Genomic DNA, 20,415 nt, shown 5'->3' on the forward strand with positions numbered 1-20,415 from the left:
CAGGCCTCGTTTACTTCCAAAAAAAAATTTGCAAAATTTTTCAGATTCTCCGTCACATCAAATCTTTAGACGCATGCATGAAGTATTAAATATAGATAAAAATAAAAACTAATTACACAGTTTGGTCGGAATTGACGAGACGAATCTTTTGAGTCTAGTGAGTCTATGATTAGATAGTATTTGTCAAATACAAACAAAAGCGGTACTATTCATATTTTGCCAAATTTTTTGGAACTAAACAAGGCCTTGGATTAGAGAGAATTAATTTCTTGATTTTTTTTAGTAAAAAAGAATGGGTAGCTTTGTTTCACGTTACATATTCCTTCCTTGATACACACATTTCCCCTACACAATTAACTGCTGTGCTTCCATACACACACCTGTTGCTTTCCGTCCACCTGCAGTTGCAGCCCGGTGCATGCAGTACACCCTGCACGCGCTGCCGTTCACATGTCCACGCTCCACAGGTCCATAAATCCACGACAGCCAGTTCGTCCAGTCGTCGCAAGCAGCAGAAGTCTCCAAAATGCACCGCTTCTTCCTCCTCGTTTCTGCACTCGTAGCCATAGCCACCACCACGCTTTCCGCCGACACCACCTCCACCATTGCCGCTGCCCAGAGCCAGAGGTCATGGGCTGAGCTCAGCGGGCGGGACAACTGGGACGGCCTCCTGGACCCGCTCGACGCCGACCTCCGCCGCGCCGTCATCCGGTACGGCGAGCTGGCGCAGGCGACGTCGGACGCGTTCATCGGCGACCCGGCGTCGCCGTACGCGGGCGCGTCGCGGTACGCGCCCGGCGCGTTCCTCCACAGGACGCAGGCGCCCGGCGGGTCCGACCCGGACGCGTACGCCGTCACGAGGTTCCTCTACGCGACGTCGAGCGCGCGCGTCCCCGTCCCCGACACGTTCATCACGCGCCCGGCGCCGCCGGGGGCGTGGAGCGCCGAGTCCAACTGGATGGGGTACGTCGCCGTGGCCACGGACGCCGGCGCCGCCAGGCTGGGGAGGCGGGACATCGTGGTGGCGTGGCGCGGGACCAAGCGCGCCGTGGAGTGGGCCGACGACCTGGACATCACGCTGGTGCCGGCGACGGGCGTCGTCGGGCCGGGGCCAGGGTGGTCGCAGCCGGCGGTGCACCGGGGTTTCTTGTCCGTCTACGCGTCGAGGAATTCCACGTCGCGGTTCAACAAACAAAGCGCGAGAGAGCAGGTAATGTAGCTTTGACTTACTCATGTCTTACACAGGTAATTTTGCAGTGATATTTGTGATAATGCATGTTTTCAAGCGCGCAAGATAGGACACTGATTAGATGTTGCCGATCACTGCCGTTCTTGTGAGCTGTACTGTACCATAATAGAATGTGCCAGCGTGGCGCAATTTGTTCACACGTTTGCACCAAGATCAGTCAAATGTTGGACCTTTTGCGTCGTCACAATAATAAATGGTAGTATGTTTTTTAGGATACCGACAGAGACATTTAAAGAGAGGATAGAACTGCAGTCAGTGTACACGGGGACAGGCTTCTGTGTTTCACACACTGTAGGGAACCAGCAACAAATGATTTGGCAGGTGCATTGTAGGAGTCGGCATTTGTGAAGTTCGCATATTGTACTGGCCTTGTTTACTTCTCAAAAAATTTTGCAAAATTTTTCAGATTCCCGTCACATCGAATCTTTAGACGCATGTATTGAGTATTAAATATAGACGAAAATAAAAACTAATTACACAGTTTGGTCGAAATTGACGAGACGAATCTTTTGAGTCTAACTAGTCCATGATTGGATAATATTTGTCAAATACAAACGAAAGTGCTACAGTGTCGATTTTGCAAAATTTTTTGGAACGGCCAGAATCTTGTTGGGACTGGAACATCTCGATGTTGATGTCCACAAGAATTTTCGGAGAAGCAACAAGGGCCTTGTTTAGTTCAGCCTGAAAACCAAAAAGTTTTCAAGATTCTCCGTCACATCGAATATTGTGGCACATGCATAAAATATTAAATATAGACGAAAATAAAAACAATTACACAATTTAGCTGTAAATCACGAGACGAATCTTTTAATCCTAATTAGTCCATGATCGAATAATATATGTCACAAACAAACGAAAATGCTACAGTACCGAAAAGTTTTTACTTTTCGAAACTAAACAAGGCCAAGATAGGAGTAACATGCTGCAAACTGTTTGGAATTATAATGATAGGGATATAGGATGGACGAAACGACAAACCGGCCTTCTTGATTGGATTGGAAAGGAGACGCAAATCGCTTTCCTTGCACAATTGAGCTCAATTTCTTATTCTTTGTTCGCCTTCTGGCCGCACATACAATTGCTGAACGAATCTATGCAGGTGTTGAGTGAGGTTAGACGGCTGCTGGACGCGTATAAGGGCGAGAACTGCAGCATCACGCTAACCGGGCACAGCCTCGGCGCGGCGCTCGCCACGCTCACCGCCATCGACATCGTCGCCAACGGCCTCAACGTCCGGGGGGGCTCCAACTCCAACGACACGGTCCCCGTCGCGGCCATCGTCTTCGGCAGCCCGCGCGTGGGCGACGACCAGTTCAAGAAGGCGTTCGAGTCGCCGTCGACGCCCGGCGGCGGCGCCCGGCTGCTCCGCGTCCGGAACGCGCCGGACATCGTGCCGACCATCCTGCCGGCCGCGTTCTACAGGGACGTAGGCGTGGAGCTGCTGCTGGACACGCGCAAGTCGCCGCACCTCAAGAGGCCCGGGCCGGGCCCCGCGGCGTGGCACAACCTCGAGTGCTACCTGCACGGCGTCGCGGGCACGCAGGGCGCGGGGGACGGCGCCGGGTTCCGGCTGGAGGTGGACCGCGATGTGGCGCTGGTGAACAAGGAGGTGGACGCGCTCAGCGACGAGTACCCCGTGCCGGCGGCGTGGTGGGTGGAGGGGAACAAGGGCATGACGAGGGACAAGAGCGGGCGATGGGTTCTGCAGGATCATGAGGAGGGTAATCTCGCCATGTGAGATGATTTTTTTTTTGGGGGGTAGCAAATAAGAATTTTCTTCGACTATGTTCGCTGTTCTAAAAAGTCATGATTTGTGAGAGAAAAACATTGCTGGCTGGTAGAAAAAGTATGGCTGGTAAAAGAAGCGAATGGGTTCATGTCGCATGGATAGTTAAAGGATCAATGATAATCTCGCGAATATTTCAGCAAAGTCCAGAGTCAATTTGAGTCAGATTGGTTCAAATTTGAAACAGTCTCTATCAATTCAAAATCATCATCATCTCACTGAAACATGCCCACGTTATAACGGTATTTTGGGCTAACGTATTGGACGATAATAAAAAGGGCCAACACTAGTTGGGCTCCTGAGCCCAGCATACCCTCTCTTTGCTTTTGAAATGCTCAGCATACCTTTTGACCAATAATAATATTGGGCCGAAACGGGCTGGACCAATTAACAACCTGAAACATCTTTTTTGCCGAGTCGTAATACTGTTTATCGCGTCACCCGGGCCTTGTTTAGTTCCCGAAAAATTTTGCAAAATTTTTCAGATTTCTCGTCACATCGAATCTTTAAACGTATGCATGAAGTATTAAATATAAATGAAAATAAAAACTAATTGCATAGTTTGGTCGGAATTGACGATACGAATTTTTTGAGCCTACTTCATCCATAATTGGACAATATTTCTATTTTGTAAAATTTTTTGGAAGTAAACAAGGCCCTAGAGTACGATGCAGTCTTTGTTGGGAAGAAAAAACATCAGCTATATGATGCAACTTGACACGTAATGCATGCACAGTTGCAAACAATAAGTTGCAGCAAACTCTCTGCTCGCCTTTCTGCTCTCGATCTCGGCTAGCTGCCTAGTTGCAGGCAGCTGCCGCTCGCAGCAAGAGATCCAAGAGATTCTTCGCTTCGAGAATACGCCCTCGCCGGAGGTGCGTCACGAGACATTTCCACACCAAAAGTCGGTTCGCATTTACTACTGTAGTTCTGAGAGGAAGGTTGAAGTAGAAGGAGAAGGGGGCAGTGGTTTCGCTAGACTTGGCATCACAGAAAGCAGCGAAGGGCGTCTCAGGAGTACGCTGCCATTTGGGGACGTTTGTTCGTGGTGTCTCCTTCCGCCTTTGTAGCGTCTGTTGGCAGCGTGCTGAGAGCATCTTTGCCGGGGCCCAAAGGACGACGACGGGCGCGCCCACTGGCTGGACAGCGTACGATGCTGCCATATCTTGGGGGCACTCCATGCCATGCCATGGCACATTGGCACGAGCGTGCGGCAGCGGCACACGGGCTTTTATTAGCTTGGGGCCTCTCTCATGGCCATGGCACGATCTGCCGGCGCACCACATATATAGCTGCTCTCATCCACAGACTACACACAGTCTACAGGGCACCACCCAACCAAACCATGCAATGCAAGGTCAATTCACATTCACTGCCGAAGTGTCAAACCGTGAGAGACTGAGAGCCACCCACTCTCGATCGTCGGGTGGGATCGGAGCTCCCTGTTCACCGCACGCATGGGCGAAGCTCCCTCTTAATTTCTTTCCTGTTCCTTGGGTCGTGCACAGGTGAAGTGACACGGCGGTGTGGCGCCGCCCGCGATCATTGAGACGCCTACGCGTGACAACGACCGTCCACTACCCCTTCCCGGCCGCCCGCAATGCGGCTTGGTCCGAGATCGCGCTAGTGCACCGTGACACAGCCCGGCGATTGCGCGCGCACCGCGGCGTTGATTCGATTTCGCGTTGATGATGATGTTGAGACAGGGCCCGGGCGGCTCTGGAGGGTACGTACAAGAGCTCTTAACTTCTCAAGGCCATGTTCGGTTGGCCAGGATTGTGGCCATCCTCCGTAGGTCACCCTGGCCTGGATAAAATCCAGGTCCTGGGTGAAACTCATGTTCATTTAGACCACGTGAAGATTTTTGTCTTATCAATTATCGGCCAAACCTCCTCATTCCAACCTGGAACGGATCCACTCATCAAGGGTAATCGAATGAATCCTCATGCGGGGCCGTCAGGATAGCTAGCTAAGACCTGCTTGATGGAATCCTCGCCCTGGAATGAATCCCCGCACATACTTGCCAAAATATCAGGGGCAGCTGGATTAAAAACTCTCCAAACCGAATAAAGCCTAAGCCGGCCGCGCAGCATGTCCTTAAGAAACGAGCATCGCCGTCGTCCTTCTCGTCACCTGACTCGTGAGAGCCACGCCCGCCCGGCCATAAGCTGGTCCCCTTGCACAACCAAACCCTTCCTTCTGTCACGAACGTCGAACGTTGCTATGGCTAGGAACGAGGCCTTAGTTCATCCCAAAAACAAAAAAAAATGTTTTAAAATTCTTCGTCACGTTAAATCTTGTGACATATGCATGGAGCACTAAATATAGACAAAAATAAAAATTAATTGCACAGTTTATCTGTAAATCATCTAGTTACTTTATGGTTGAATAATATTTGTTAAATAAAAACAAAAATATTACCGTTCTAAAAACTAAAAAATTTCGAAAGTAAATAAGGCCGGAACAACCAAGGTCATTCGCTCCTGTCAAAAAAAAAAAAAAACCAAGGTCATTCCCCGGGACGCGTGGAAGCGAGAGCAAAAGCGGAGGGGCCCACATGTCAGCCTGGGTTCACATGTACTCCTGGAGTATAGTACTACGCTGGTTGTTTACTGATCGCCAGAACGGATTCATCAGGCTGTTCAGTGTCGTTATTCTCTGGGGACGAAAAACAAGCATGATAGGCCTATGCGTGCCGCCCATGCATCAAAAGAAGGGTCCGCTCGGCAACAAGGTGAATCGGTCCAAAAGATTCACTACCGTACACGGTACACCGGATAGTTACAACGATCGATCGGGCCGGGGTGGCGTGGCGTGGAGCATGCTGTTGCTGCAGGCATATCGCCGTCGTCACTTGTGGTCAGTATATATATATATATATATATATTCAGTTGTACCGTGGAGCTGGCACGGCACGCACGCGAGCAATGCGTCTCTACCAGTACCCAGAGATGGGCGCCACCACGTTGACGGATCTGAGATGCATTTTCGCGCATTCATTGGGAGCTGCGGTCGTCTCCGGCTCTCCTCCACCGCTACCACACCGTCGATATGATCTCCACAATGAATTCCACTCATCGTCCTCTCTCGCGTACCGGCCCGTGAACTGCCAACGCAACAATTCTAGCCAGCCGATCGATGCGTCTGCATGCCTGCGTAGGTGCGTGTACTACTGCGTAGCGTACCCCCAGGTTGTAGTACGTGGTGGCTCAAAAGGCTGAAGATAGCTTGCCAGTGGCGGAAAAACAGGACGAGACCGCAATGTTACGGGCTGCGCGCATGCATCATCTCCAGGCTGCTGCGGCATGCGACGCATTCACGGCGGCATGTCATGTTGTTACGCCACACTCGTCGTCCGTGGCGCAGTGCAAGGACCAACAACAAGGCTGGTGGAGGCCAGGCGAGGACCGCGGGTAGCTAGGTGGGTGCATGCAAGTGTAACTCGGCCGGGCCGGGGCTCGCTCGCTTGTAAATCCAGCCTCACCAGGACGGCCTCCCCGGCTCCAGGTAGTACGTACACGTACGTAGTAGCTCCTTTGCAGAAAGTCATCAAGCGTACCCAGTACTATAGGCCTCTCTACCCTCGATCGACTCGTTGTCGGCTCGGGGGCACCAGTGCAAAGCCGCTGCAATATAATGCAACGAGCAGCAAACTCATCGAGCATTAAGGTGCGCCAACGACGGAGCGGTGGCACGTAGGCTGCCCCGCCCCGTGCCCACGTCAACATTTAAATCCGGGTCTCTCGTGTGCATTAGTGCATGGACCATCCATCAGTCAATCACACACGAGTCTCTTTCCCTGCGCGCGGGCGCGTCGTCGTCGCCGGGCCGGTTTGGACTGATTTTGATTCGAACAGAAGCGTGTACGTACTCCGTATCTCCATATGGTCATCACAATGATTTTGATAGGCGATCAGCTAACTGCCTTCCAAACTATTTGTATGTTGTTAGACGAAATGATGACTTGATGTATAAGTTGGTCAACACTTGCTCTCTCAAATTTATGTGGGATCAAGTATATTTTTAGTCTATTTTGAGGTTGGAATAAAAATTCTTTTTCTCAACTTGAATACGAGCACAATAATTTACCATGGAGCTGTGGCTGTACGAGCAACGGGTATGTGAACCTCAACTTGAATACGAGCACAATAATTTACCAATATCCAGTACTGTAGCTGTCACGCTTCGCTAGCTAGCATTAGATACAACAACGATCTTTTTTCTAAGATACATGTATGTATATAAAACAGGGTGTGGGTGCTCGGCTTTTTTTCTAGATAACGCATAGATATAGAGTTTGGTTGTCTCAAATGTCATGGCTAAAAGTATTATTCGTTAATCTATTATAAAAGAAAAATATTACTAAATAATAGAAAATGTAGAAATTTCAACTTTTACAAACGGAATTCTCTCCGCTTCTGGAGCTTTTCAGCTGGTACAGCCGTACAGCAAGCATGCAACGATCACACACGCGCGTCTCGGCGATGACACACGGGGAGATTTGACCCGTAGCGGTGGCTTTGCCAGTCGCGTCCCTAGCTCTGTTAATGCTGGTCCCTCCCCGTGCCACGCCGGCCGATTGTAGATAAAGGGCGTTTACCAGCATCACCCATCCAATCATCCACTGTGACGCTGTGTAGTGTGCGTACTGCTGCTACTGCTCGCACCTCGGCTCGCACTCGCAACCCGCTCCCCGCCACCTCCTTTTCAACCCAAAGACCCGTTTCTCGGACGCCGCGCCCCGCGCCTTCCGCTTAAACCCCGCAGCGCCGTGCATCACCGCCGCCGCCGCCGCTCAGCAGTCATGCACGAGTGCGCCGTGGCGCAATCCTAACCGCACCGCGCCTAAGGTCTCTCCACGGTGGTCTGAAAGTCAAGTTATTAGTACGACGCCATGGTGGCAGGCCGTGTCAAGGCGGCCATGGGCTTCCAGCGCAGCAGCCCAAAGTCGCCGGCGCCGGAAGCGGCGTCTCCATCTCCTTCCCGGACGCCTAGCCGGGCGCCTCCCCCGTCGGGCTCCGCGTCCACCACCGCCGGCTCGGCGCCGTCCAAGGCGTCGGCGCTCGCGCGGTCCTTCGGCGCCTACTTCCCGCGGTCCTCGGCGCAGGTGCGCCCCGCCGCCGCCCGCGCGCCGCCGCAGGTCGCGGAGCTGCTGCGCGCCATCGAGCAGCTCCAGGAGCGGGAGTCGCGCCTCCGCGTGGAGCTGCTGGAGCAGAAGATACTCAAGGAGACCGTCGCCATCGTCCCGTTCCTGGAGGCCGAGCTCGCGGCCAAGAGGAGCGAGCTCCAGCGGTGCAGGGACACCGCGGACCGCCTCGAGGCCGAGAACGCGCGGCTGTGCGCCGAGCTCGACGCCGCCGCGCTCGAGGTCACGAGCAGGAAGCAGAGGATCGTCGAGCTGGAGAAGGAAATGGCGGAGCTGCTGAGGAAGCAACAGGAGGCGGCGGACGCCGACGACTGCTCCTCGTCCGCTTCGGCGCCGAATAACGAGCATCTCGAGAGCTCATCCACCGCGGCGCCAAACCGTGCGAGTTTGGCTCAGCTTGGTGCGGAGCGGCCGTACATTCCGCCGCCCCCAGCGCCGCCGCCAGCAGCGCCTTTCAAGCCCAACAAGTCCTACTTCTCCGCGTCGTCGCACCCTTCGCCCGCTACAAGCTCGTCGCCACCCTCGCCGTCTTCCTCCACGTCCACCTCGTCGTCTTCACCGGCGCACTCCCGCTCGTCGTCGGATACGGCAGCCGCTCCAAGACCCCGCGTGATAGTAGAGCTCTCCAAGCTGCCACCCATACCTCCGCCGCCGCCGCTATGCCATCCTCCGCCACCGCCACCTCCACCTCCCAGCAGGAGCAAGAGATTCTCTCCCTCGAGCTCAGCCAGAGTCGACGGGAGCGCAGCCGCCACCGCCGCCGGCCCACCTCCCCCGCCTCCTCCCCCTCCGGCAAGGAGGCCGCCGTTCGGCGCCGCGCCACCACCGTCGGGGCAATGCGACGTCAGGCGCGTGCCCGAGGTGGTGGAGTTCTACCACTCGTTAATGCGGCGGGAATCCAAGAGGGACGGCGGTGTCGGAAGTGAGGCCACGAACGGCGCCGGCGTGGCGACGACGCGCGACATGATCGGCGAGATCGAGAACCGGTCGGCTCACCTCCTCGCGGTGCGTACAAACTGAAGCATCCATCCATCACCTCGTTTCCGTTCTCGTTTTTCTGAACCGTGACCACCACCGGCCGGTACGCAATTAGGTTTGGTAGTCGTCGTCCTCTTCAGCGGCTAACCACTGCTCGAAGAATGCTTCGTGTAGGAGAGTTTGGTGACGCACAGTCGGAGAACAGTGGAGGCGTCGTTCTCCGTCGTTTATTGCAAGATTACAAGCGGTCTCCCGTCGTTATTGCAAGATTACAAGCGGTTTGGTTGGGTAGATACGGTTAGTTATTGCTGCGGCGGTGAAAGCATCTGCATTGCATGCTCTGCCAAACCTGCATTGCATGCTCTGCCAAACCTTGATCCATTGCAGGTACAGTACAGCAAGTAAAACGGAGACCACCCGTTTGCTCTCGAGTTTATCCTCCTCTATCTAGTCCTCGATGTCCATGTCAGAATTCCATAGGTCAGGAGCGAGGACCCAAGATTTTGTTCTGATGGCTACGCTCTTCATTGGCGTAGGAGGACGCGACGGCGAGCTCAGCTCGGTGAATGATTCGTGGTAATGCAGATACAGTGTGCTTAGTACAGGCAGTTAAAGCAGAAACGTACGTAATCTGAGGTGGACGTGTCATACTGCTAGGTGGGGCCGACCGGACGAAGCGCAGTGAAGGGTTGGTCTCGTTCGGTAGATGAGCTTTAGATGTGTGTGTGTGTTACGGTCTCAAATTTAATCCGAGCATTGGTAGGAGGTTAGCTAACCGGCGGAGTGATTCGTACTCCTCCTACTCGAGTGTGATATACCACTGGTGTCTCGATCCGGTTGACTTGGATCTCAAGGCAGATGCTACGTCACTTGTGTTGTGATTCGAATTCTGAAGCGGTTCAAAAAAAAAAAAAAGAATGACTCAACGAGTTAAACTGCTTTGTGGTTGACTTTGGTTTGGCAGATCAAGTCGGACGTGGAGAGGCAGGGCGACTTCATCCGGTTCCTGATCAAGGAAGTGGAGGGCGCGGCGTTCGTGGGCATCGAGGACGTCGTGAGCTTCGTCAAGTGGCTGGACGACGAGCTGTCGCGCCTGGTGGACGAGCGCGCGGTGCTGAAGCACTTCGAGTGGCCGGAGCACAAGGCGGACGCGCTCCGCGAGGCCGCGTTCGGCTACTGCGACCTCAGGAAGCTGGAGGCGGAGGCGGCCTCGTTCCGCGACGACGACGCGCGGCAGCCCTGCGCCGCCGCGCTCAAGAAGATGCAGGCGCTCTTCGAGAAGTAAGCGACGACGATCTCTCTCGCGGAGCACGCACCGCGATCACATACGTTGCTTTGCGTGTGTTCTAAATGTGTGTGTGTACGTGTGCCGCCGGCCGAACTGAAATTTCAGGCTGGAGCACGGCGTGTACAACCTCGCCCGCGTCCGGGACGCCGCCACGAGCCGGTACACCCGGTTCCAGATCCCCTGGGAGTGGATGAAGCAGGACACCGGCATCGTCAGCCAGGTAAAAACTTTGCATCGCATTTCACTCGCCGTGCGTGGTTCCGTTCGTTCGTTCCGTCCGTGCGTCCGTCCGTGCAGTGGCATTCATTCACGTATGCATAGTAGAGACTGTCGTCGACTGTACTTTTTCGTACAGTGAGTGAATTCTACGCTTGGATGGAGAGGACAAACAAACAACTTTTTTTCGATGCCGACCGTGTCCGTCCGCACATGTATGTCGGGGGTGTCACGTAGTACGCGCAACCGTACAAGTTGGAAGACTACAGTACAGCCCCCGCCTGGCGCCCTCCCGGCGCCCGCGCGTGATCCGTCCGGCACGCCTCTGCTAAGTTCACGTGCAGATCGAGCCCGCAGCCCGTAGAACGGTGGTGCGTAGCGTACCCTCCCGTGCCGGTCCCGGTACACAACAAAAAAGGGAATTCGAGGTGGAAAATTCGGAAGAAGCACGGCGTGGTTCTCGTCTGTTTCAGCGTGGGGCATCTGGTAGGATGCGGCGTGAGCGTGCACCGGTGCACGTGAGCCGGCCGGCCGGCCGGCGGCGGCATCTCGTGAGCGTGCCGCGCCATGCGCCCGTGCTTGCTTGCTGCGTTCCCCTTTCTCTCCTGCCACCGCTGCAGCAGCTAGAGAACAACAATCCCGGGCACGGGGCACGGGTTGCCGGAATCGTTCCTCGTCAACGTGGCCCCGCCCGGGCTATGCCTATGCGATACCCAAATTGCGCTAGCGATTCGGGGATGCGATGCGTGATCCGATCCGTGTTGTGTTTTCCATTGCCATTGCCGTGTTCAGCAGGGCGCTATGCCGGGGACGTGCTCTCTCTCTCTCTCTCTCTCTCTCTCTCTCTCTCTCTCTCTCTCTCTCTCTCTCTCTCGTCTGTTTTGCTTTGGGTGGGTGGGTGGGTTGTGCACTAGTGCTGCACCCACTCTTTCACCATCACTTGACCTACGTGTCGCGCTCCGTGGAACCGGTAGACTCAGAAAATCATTCTTCACTTCATCAACGAAAATATCGAAAAGCCCCATGGATATATATATTGGAGTGATACATGTAGGCGTAGTGGTTGCACGGTATTGATTGCTCGTTCTGCCGTCCTTACACCGGGTGGTTGTGTTTCTGGTTTCCACACTCTGGACCATTTTCCAAACCCGATTGAATTTGTAGATGTACGTACTCTGCTTTCTTGCATCTCACTGCAAGTCAGTATGCTGTTGTAGTTGACTGAAAGTTTTGAATGCTGGTACATGAAAGAAATATACTCCCTCCAGGTTCTTTAAAAAAAGAGTAATTTTGAACAACGTTTATGTCATTAGAAATATAAATCATAAATAACGTTTAAGTTTTTGAATTTAGAAATATAAAAATCGTATGAATTGATTTATATTGAAAAATATTTTTATAAAAATATATATTGCTCTTTTTTAATAAGTATTTTATAAAAAATAAAAAGTCCAAGTTATATTTTAAATATCGTGCCGCTGTCGAAACGACTTCTTTTAGAGATCTGGAGGGAGTATGTTTTTTAGTCAAGACGTAGACTTCCGCAGATGATTTTCCAGATAATCTATGTTAGCACCTCTTTGGAAAGGCTTTTTCATCGGTTTTATTAAAAGCACTGCCAAACTGGTATACAAGAGAGAAGCTAAGCTGAAAACAAGCCAAAAATAGTGAAACCGAAGCTGTCTAGAGGCTAAAAGCTCAAGCCACCAAAACATGCCTTTTTCTGTCTTGTCTGTTTTTTTAGAAGCTCAATCCCTACCAAAGAGAGCCTTAAAATACTGTTACGTTTTTTAGAAGCTCTGAGTAACTTGATTGCACTGAATAGAGGCTCGTGAGGGGCAATAAAATGTCGACGAGTGGTACCCCTTACATTGTATGTTTTTTAGAAGCTTAAGAATCTTGCTTTGAGATTATCTGCTGCCAACCATTCAACGGTGTTTTTCTCTCACAACAAATCAGCGAACAATACTTTCAACCATGATAACAAATCAGCGAACAATACTTTTAGACATGATTTATCAACCAAGCGAACATGCTGTGTTTGTAACCGTTTTTCTGTACAAAGCATTGATGGGAGCGGTGATGTGCAGATCAAACTCCAGTCGGTGAAGTTGGCAATGAAGTACCTGAAACGGGTCTCCTCCGAGCTTGAGGTAATCAAGGGAGGCCCTGAAGAGGAGGAACTGATGCTTCAAGGAGTACGGTTCGCCTTCAGAGTACACCAGGTACATGCTTGGTCGTTACTCCTACTTGTTAGCATGCAGCTATGCAGCAACGCCACTGTGAATCAGAGAAGAACTCATGCTTCCATTCCATGGTTTGGTTAGGCCACTTGACACTCCTCGCTTCATGCAGTTTGCAGGTGGATTCGACGTGGACACCATGCGAGCCTTCCAGGAGCTCAAGGAGAAGGCGTCCATGTGCCGGATACAACGGCACAAGCAGCACCGTCATCTGCGGCAGCACAGACTTGTCGCCAGGGCCTGAGGAGTGATGACCAGAGCATGCAGTTCTTATATGGTCGATCTATCTATACGCCATCATCTCGTCCGTCGCCAGTGGCATAGTATGATTTGTCGATTGTTTTTTCTTTTTCTCCTTTTGCTGCGAGAAATAGTTGAGGATTGTCTATTCTGCTGTAAACGCTCCAGTAATGTAACTAATGAACAACCTCTGTATCTTTTTAGGAGAAATCTGTGTTTATTACAGGCTCATCCTTCGTTCTTCCAATATCTGTTTTTGTCAAAAGCATTGTGCTTATTACTGATTATTGTATGTAAAATTTGCCGCTATTTGTGTGCCGTGTCGTATACTGCCCTCAGGAAAGGTTTACAACTTTCAGTGCTTTTTTTTTCCCTCTCTGAACATTGCCATCTGATTGCATCGAGCTTCTTGCTACATAAGCGAAGTTCAAAATTACTGTACTCGTTATACTGTCTCGCTAATTGATACTATTACTGAAGATCAAAGAAAATACACCCCCTACTGTGCACTACTTTGGTATTGAAAAATAACTGAATCACCACAGGTTTCAATCATGTAATACAACATTGTAAACTCGCTTGCTGCTGCTGCTGCTTCTCCTTATATATATGATGATATGACATAACAGTGTTCCTGCGTTTTTTTTAAAAAAAAACAATTGAATCACCAATTTAAATACGAAATGCCTATATAGGTTGAGCCAATTGGTATATATATAGATGTTTCTTTCTTTTCCCCCGGTCCTATGCCAGGAGCGAGGCGTAGAGGATCTGGTTCCACGTGTCGGGCACGCCGGCGAGGCACCAGTGGCTGCAGTCGTTGCCCGGGTGGCCGCCGCTGTAGGCGGAGGGGTGGCCGTCCCGCCTGAGCTGCGACAGCAGCGTGACGTCGAGCAGGTACACCGGCTTGGACATGCCGCCCAGCGCGGCCCGCACCGCGCCCTGCGCCGGGACGGGGCCGGCGGGGTACGCCGACCCGGCCACCGGCTGCGTCTGCTGCGCGCAGCTCCGCGAGCCCTCGCCCCAGTCGGCTCCGCTGCAAACGAAACGAAAGCGTCTTTTTAGTTGTTGTTGTTGGGCCTTTTTGAATCTTGTGGAGTTTTTGGGCTCTGGTGGGTGTGGGTTTTGCTTACTTGTAGTGGGTCGGCGAGATGCCCTGGAAGTAGACCTTGGTCCTGGAGGTGTCGACGTTGGAGTCGACCCACCTGGCCCATGTGGACATCCCCTTGGAGAAGGCCGTGAGCCGGTCCATGTCCTTCATCACCTGCCCTCCGTCTTGGACGTAGTCCCACCTGGATCACCATCGGAACAAAATCAAAACGACGATGCATGAAGTGTGTTTTGTTTCATCAAAAAAAAAAGAAAAAAGTGGGTGCGGTGGACGACGTACGGTTGGTCCCTGCCGGTGTGCGTCCACCAGTGCCAAGTGTTGAAGACGAGGACGTCGGCGCCGAGCCAGGCGTCGCCGGTGATGGAGTCGAGCTTGAGCACCCGGCCGACGGACTCCTCGACGATGTCCACGAGGTAGGTGCTCCGGTAGTAGGCCACCGACACCCCGTAGTCCTGCCACCACCACATTGACAGGCGCACGTTATTAGCTGGCGTGAAGGCGGCCAGGGAGGACCCGGCGATCGGCCGGCAACAAACTTTAGGCGCCGATCGATGCCCGTGCGCGCCTCTCATCCGTATCCGTGTACCACCAAATAAAACAGAGCAGCGCGATTAAAAGCCGATCGATCTCGACGATGCATGCATGTTACGCCTACTGTAGCACACGTTCATGGACATGGCCGCACCGACCGTATCAATCAGCCCAGCACGCACAAAGGTCCAAAGGTGTCGGCACCCTCCTATTAGCAGTGGACGGACGCGGCCTTCAACTGGCAGATAGTATAGTGCCAAGTCTATTCAGTGTAGTACTATAGTCGTCTGCGACAAATCTCTCTGTTTGTCTGCGCCTGCGGCTACCACAGTGTGCCTCGCAGCGGAGCGGATGCGATGTCACTACTGCCGAAGCACAGCAATATATTTTGTACGGCCCGTCCGTCAGCTCGTGGCATTGTATACCTCCAGTCTGCAAAGCAGTAGTACAAGTAGAGCGGGCAGCAAGATGGGCACGTGAAACGGCAAGCATCCTGCTTCCTCCGTGTTAAATTATAAGCTATTTCAAAAATCTTAGTTAAATCATCTTAAATTTAACCAAATTTATATAATAAGATAATAATATTTATGGTGTCAACTTAGTATCATTACATTATATATTAATTATATTTTTATATTATACCTATTTGATGTTATAAATTTTTGTAATTATCTCTATAATTTTGGTCAAAATTGAAATACTTCGACATTTCAATATTCTTGAAATGATTTACGATTTGGGATAGAGGAAGTAGAATTCACGGCAGTGAATAATTGGACTCATGGAATTCATGGCGATGATCATTGGTTACCAATAGGCACCCGCGAAGTGGAGTGACTCTATCCTGTTGCACTGAATCTGCATGTGAGTGGTCGTTGCCAACAGCCATGCATGATAGGGATCTGCATTTGAGGTGGGATTATTGCTGGGACAGTGGGACGACGACTGCATCCTACTCGACAGGAACTAGTGGTTCGGCTGTCCGGGTCATCTGGAATGCTAAATTGACGTCTGAAATGCCAGGTTCTCATAATATCTTGCATGGCATTTTTATTTCTGTGCAACATCCGCTAGATCTAGCTAGCGCTTCAGACCAACATGGGCAACCAACAGGGGAAGGAACTATAACCTATTATTTATCGTCTAATTTCACTTCGTTTTGACCTTTATGTCACTTTTCCCCCCTTTTCAAAGAAAGTTCATTTCTGCTCAGTTTTAACGTAGGCGTCAGCCAAAAAACCAAAAACTTTTTAAGATTCTCTGTCACATCGAATCTTGCGGCATATGTATTGAGCACTAAATATAGACGAAAATAAAAACTAATTACACAGTTTACCTGTAAATCGCAAGATAAATCTTTCAAGCCTAGTTACTCTATAACTGAACAATGTTTGTCAAATAAAAACGAAAGTGCTACAGTCTCGAGAACCAAAAAAAAAATTCAAAACTGAACAAGGCCGTAGCACGAATAATAGCCGGTACAGTACAAGCATGTACCACGTCCTACAATGGCTGGCTGCCAGCTTCTGTACACAAGCTATAAACCTGCAGACTCCCCCCGAAAGTCACCGTTGCACATCCCATTTTTAGACGTACAGGTTCAGATAAAGTCCATCTGTAAAATCCCGCACAGTCCGTATTGGAATTTGGAAGACCAGCAGGGGACTCGGACCCATCTTTACACCATCAGCTGCCTAATGCCCTGCTTTGATGGACGGCTAGACGCAGACAGTCTTCTTCTGATTATAATAACAGAGGACGATCCTAACATTCACAAAGTACCAATCTGGTCGGCACAAGAAGTAAAAAGTCCCATTTGCTGATTCTCTGCAGCCTACTATTCGATCTATCTATACATAATAATAAATAAACATGTAAAAAAAGAGGGATCGCATCTGGAGGACAGAGCATGAGAGGATCCAACAGTTTGACCCTTGTCAGCGTATCACGGGTAAGACTAAGACCGATGGTTAGCAAAGGGACGGGACCCGTACCCGTAGCAAAACGCCAACAATGGGACGGGCAAATGATGCTCTGTGCACTGTGCTGTCCCGCGGCCCGTCCATGGCGCCGACGACCCCTTCTCCCCGTCACGGACCACCCACGAGCGCCCCACGATCGCCCAATTCCTCTGCCACTGCCACCACCACATGACCCAAGCAAATTGGCGCGCGCGCGCCCAGTTTTCTCTGCTGGTGGCGGTGCGATTTGGCGCTGGTGCGCTACACACACCACACTGCCCGCCTCCATCCGCGCCAGACAAACGCGCCGTTCCACCCGTAGGGCCCGAAAGCCTGCGGCCGGAACTCCCAAAAGGCCAGCACGGGCCACGGGCACAGGCACAAAGCCTTTTCGAAAGCTTTGTAGACTGTCTATTTCCCAATCTTGCTTTTAGTTGCTGCTTAAATAAATACTAGTAATTTGAACATCCCATGACGTGAATCCCTTTCGCTACAACGTCGAGCCTAATACACCTATCCAGGGCCGTGCTACTTCTCACTAAAACCGAGAGGAACCGTAACGTATGATGTACTAGGGCACATGACGGCAGGGGAGCAATGGTCTGGTATGGTACTAGGCGTACGCACGCACCTGGAACGTGACGCTGGAGACGGGGTTGCCCCTGGCGTAGGCGACCTTGGACGCCGGCGCGGCGGCGTGCAGCATGCACGCAAGCGACTCCCACTGGTTCAGGCTGATGGAGTCCCCCACGAACAGTATCTTCTTCCCCTTCCACCGCCTCAGAAACTCCTGCCCGTCGAACCTGGCATTGGCAGGGCAGCAATGGCGGCTCAGAGAGACTCCAGCACTCAGCTTGGCGCGCCAAGATTTGATCGAGGCAATGGCTGATGACGAGTGATGAGAGACACACAGACAGATGCGTACCTCGGGAGGTCGCAGGAGGTCGGGCGCCACCGGTACTTGAGGTACAGCTTGTCGGGGCGGCCGTACTTCTGGCAGTCGAACTCCGGCTCCACGAAGGGGCACCCCGCCGTGTCGTACATCGGCAGCGTGTCGTCGTACACCCAGCTGCCCTGGAACAGGTTGCACGACGCCATGCCGGTGCCGGGGGCGGCGCCGCCACGGCCACGGCCACGCTGGTTCCCTCCCCCGTGCCGCGTGCCGTTGTGCTGCCGCGCGGGCTTGCTATGCCGGAGGCCGAGCGTGCCCGTGCCCGTGACCTCGGCGGCGGTGCCGCACGCGCGCAGCAGCGACCACGCGACGGCCGCGGCGAGGAGAGGCAGGAGGCGCAGCTGCCGCTGCCGCTGCCGCTGCTTGGCCGCCATTGCGCGGCGCTGTGGAGTGAGCAGCGAGGAGCTGCGGCTGCTGGTGCTGGGCCTTGCGGGGACGGGCACGGACGGATCAGATGAGGGCGGCGCGCCGAACTTTTTATAATAGAGTAAGGAGAGCGACGGGTTTTACGCCTTTTAACCTGGCCTATATCAGTTTTTTTTTCTGTGGGCTGGCCCTGGGTGGCCGGCCGGACTTATCTCCGGTTAGATTCTCGGCCGGTCGCTGGCCGCTGGGGTCTGCGCGGCTGCGCCATGGATGAGGGAACCTTTTCTGTCAGATAGGTTATGATGCGATGGTGACTCTGTTTCGGCAGCCGGCAGGGTCATAGACAGCGGTCGCCGGATGAGGAAGTCCACGCCGCCGGCCCACGGCGTGTCACCCTGTCACTGCCGGGCGCGTACATCGGCACGGGCCGTGAAAGAAGTCCCACGGACCGCGGAACGCGTACTGCGGTCAGGTAGATCCGCGCCTAGCCAGAGCCCAAAGATATCTTGCATACGAGCATTCGGTGCTCGATGTTGTTAAGGCCGAGTTGGGTCACCAAGGTAAGGAGCCAGATCGCTCGTGCAAAGCTTAGGTTTACTCAAAAAAACCAAAAACTTTTCAAGATTCTTCGTCACATCAAATCTTACGACATATGTATTAAGCAATAAATATAGATAAAAATAAAAACTAATTACACAGTCTACCTGTAAATCGCAAGACGAATCAAGCCTAGTTACTCCATGATTGAACAAAATGAAAGTGCTACCGTGTCAAAATTCAAAAAAAATTCGAATCTAAACAAGACCTTAGCCAACTTGGGTTCGCCCATGTCTAGAGTATGCCCGCACTCCGATCTTGTGCTCCTAGCAACAAGTACCATAAGCAAAACATATTATCTGATGAGCTTTACTTTTTTTCTCAAATACACGAGAGGGTTGTATATTTTTATATTAAGAAGGGAGAAATTATTCAGTACAAACCCAGCCGAGGCCGAGCACCCTAGTGACATTGAAGGACTCGGGTGGCAGCTAGCTACACCCCCGACGCTAAACACCATAGATTTTTGGCGCCTGCAGTCGCCCACTGCTCTGCCTCCGCCTTGATCGTTATTAGGGGATCTAGAATCGTGGTGGCGGCGTCCCTGAAGCAATGCACATTCCATTAATTCCAGATGGTCCAGGCGGTCAACGTGAAGAGGGAATCGAAGCCCTTCCTCGAGTTTCCTTACCAAGTGCTCCTCAGACGAGTCCATTAGACTACGACTGAATTCTCTGCGGCAGGCAAAGGTCACCCAAGGGCATGACACAAGTGATGCCATACCTCTCTTGTGAACGGGTAGGTACAAAGGATGTGGTCGATCGTCTCCAGAGATTGGTCGTAGAGGTAACACTCCTCTCTAGCCTCGAGTCCATGCCGTGCGCGTCGAATGTTTGTCCAATGTCGTCTTTGGAAGGACAACTAGAAGAAGATCTTTACCTTTAAAAGGGCCTAGGTCTTCCAAATTAGTTTGTGTCTGCAGAAGGGCACCCGAGGAGCTTTATCAAGAGCACGATACACAAGACACGTCGACAATGTCTCTTGAAACATGAAACCCCACACGTCCGGAATGGACCCTGTTGGGGCATGCGGCGGTTGTGAGCTACTGTATCCGGCTTGACCACTCTAGAACTTCGTCATCAACGATCCTCCAGCCATTCATCACCGACGAAGAACAAGTAGAAGTAGAGAGAGTAAAAACTTTTAGTATATGTGTTTTTGACGATTAAAAGTTAAGATCCTCAATCAGCCATGGTTCCCACTGTTTTACATAGAGGGGAGGTCTTATCCTAATAAGATTTCGTGTGGAAGAATTTGTGGAAACTTTCTATTCCTAGCAAGGTGATACTTTTCGCATGGCGGGTGTTACATGGCTGCATCCCTTGTCTTGTGGCTTTGGCAAACAGGCATATCACCAACGCAGTAAATTGCCTGTTGTGTCAGGTGGCGGCAGAAGATATTAAGCATGCTCTATTTACATACACCCGCGCAAAGAATGTTTGGGCGTTGTTGGGAATTGAGGAACACATTCAGAGAATGATGGTCGCTCACAGATTGGGTTGGGTTCGGTTATCCTCCAGGAGGTTATCAGAAAATGGTGGTGAGGTAAAGGAGCTCAACCTTGGTCGAGCTGAACTCATCTTGACAGGTGCTGGTATATTTGGCGACAAAGACGTCAGCTTGCTCATGGTGAAGATATCCAGAATCCATCAAGATCGACCTTGTCAATAGCAACAATTACTTGGAATTATGCGGCAACATCAAAGAAGGGAGCATTAATCAACCAAGGCATTGAGGATGTGATTGGC

At 51.9% G+C, this 20,415-nt stretch overlaps 3 protein-coding genes across 3 annotated transcripts; 2 read left to right on the forward strand and 1 right to left on the reverse strand.

Annotated features, from left to right (window-relative positions):
• Positions 414-3,182, forward strand: LOC8058249 (phospholipase A1-II 3). The gene is made up of 2 exons (XM_002456017.2): positions 414-1,210; positions 2,352-3,182. Exons 1-2 carry the CDS (start codon positions 527-529, stop codon positions 2,988-2,990), a joined length of 1,323 nt encoding a protein of 440 aa, XP_002456062.1. The 5' UTR covers positions 414-526; the 3' UTR covers positions 2,991-3,182.
• Positions 7,598-13,458, forward strand: LOC8058250 (protein CHUP1, chloroplastic). The gene is made up of 5 exons (XM_021457477.1): positions 7,598-9,189; positions 10,127-10,443; positions 10,556-10,670; positions 12,757-12,891; positions 13,022-13,458. Exons 1-5 carry the CDS (start codon positions 7,933-7,935, stop codon positions 13,151-13,153), a joined length of 1,956 nt encoding a protein of 651 aa, XP_021313152.1. The 5' UTR covers positions 7,598-7,932; the 3' UTR covers positions 13,154-13,458.
• LOC8058251 (protein trichome birefringence-like 38) lies at positions 13,601-18,078 on the reverse strand. Its single transcript, XM_002458194.2, has 5 exons — positions 17,678-18,078; positions 17,384-17,555; positions 14,540-14,712; positions 14,283-14,441; positions 13,601-14,185 (listed from the first exon to the last, which is right to left on the reverse strand). The coding sequence occupies exons 1-5, from the start codon at positions 18,076-18,078 to the stop codon at positions 13,894-13,896; spliced, it is 1,197 nt and encodes a 398-aa protein (XP_002458239.1). The 3' UTR covers positions 13,601-13,893.

Source organism: Sorghum bicolor, chromosome 3 (assembly GCF_000003195.3).
Source record: "Sorghum bicolor cultivar BTx623 chromosome 3, Sorghum_bicolor_NCBIv3, whole genome shotgun sequence".
In the NCBI taxonomy this organism is placed as follows: domain Eukaryota; kingdom Viridiplantae; phylum Streptophyta; class Magnoliopsida; order Poales; family Poaceae; genus Sorghum; species Sorghum bicolor.

Coding starts and splice junctions, on each gene's coding strand:
- LOC8058249 (XM_002456017.2), top strand. CDS start 527: ATGCACCGCTTCTTCCTCCTCGTTTCTGCACTCGTAGCCATAGCCACC. Junction 1,211..2,351: donor AACAAAGCGCGAGAGAGCAG/GTAATGTAGCTT, acceptor GAATCTATGCAG/GTGTTGAGTGAGGTTAGACG.
- LOC8058250 (XM_021457477.1), top strand. CDS start 7,933: ATGGTGGCAGGCCGTGTCAAGGCGGCCATGGGCTTCCAGCGCAGCAGC. Junction 10,671..12,756: donor ACACCGGCATCGTCAGCCAG/GTAAAAACTTTG, acceptor GGTGATGTGCAG/ATCAAACTCCAGTCGGTGAA. Junction 12,892..13,021: donor TCGCCTTCAGAGTACACCAG/GTACATGCTTGG, acceptor CGCTTCATGCAG/TTTGCAGGTGGATTCGACGT.
- LOC8058251 (XM_002458194.2), bottom strand. CDS start 18,078: ATGGCGGCCAAGCAGCGGCAGCGGCAGCGGCAGCTGCGCCTCCTGCCT. Junction 17,556..17,677: donor ACCTCCTGCGACCTCCCGAG/GTACGCATCTGT, acceptor TGCCAATGCCAG/GTTCGACGGGCAGGAGTTTC. Junction 14,442..14,539: donor CACACCGGCAGGGACCAACC/GTACGTCGTCCA, acceptor ATGGTGATCCAG/GTGGGACTACGTCCAAGACG.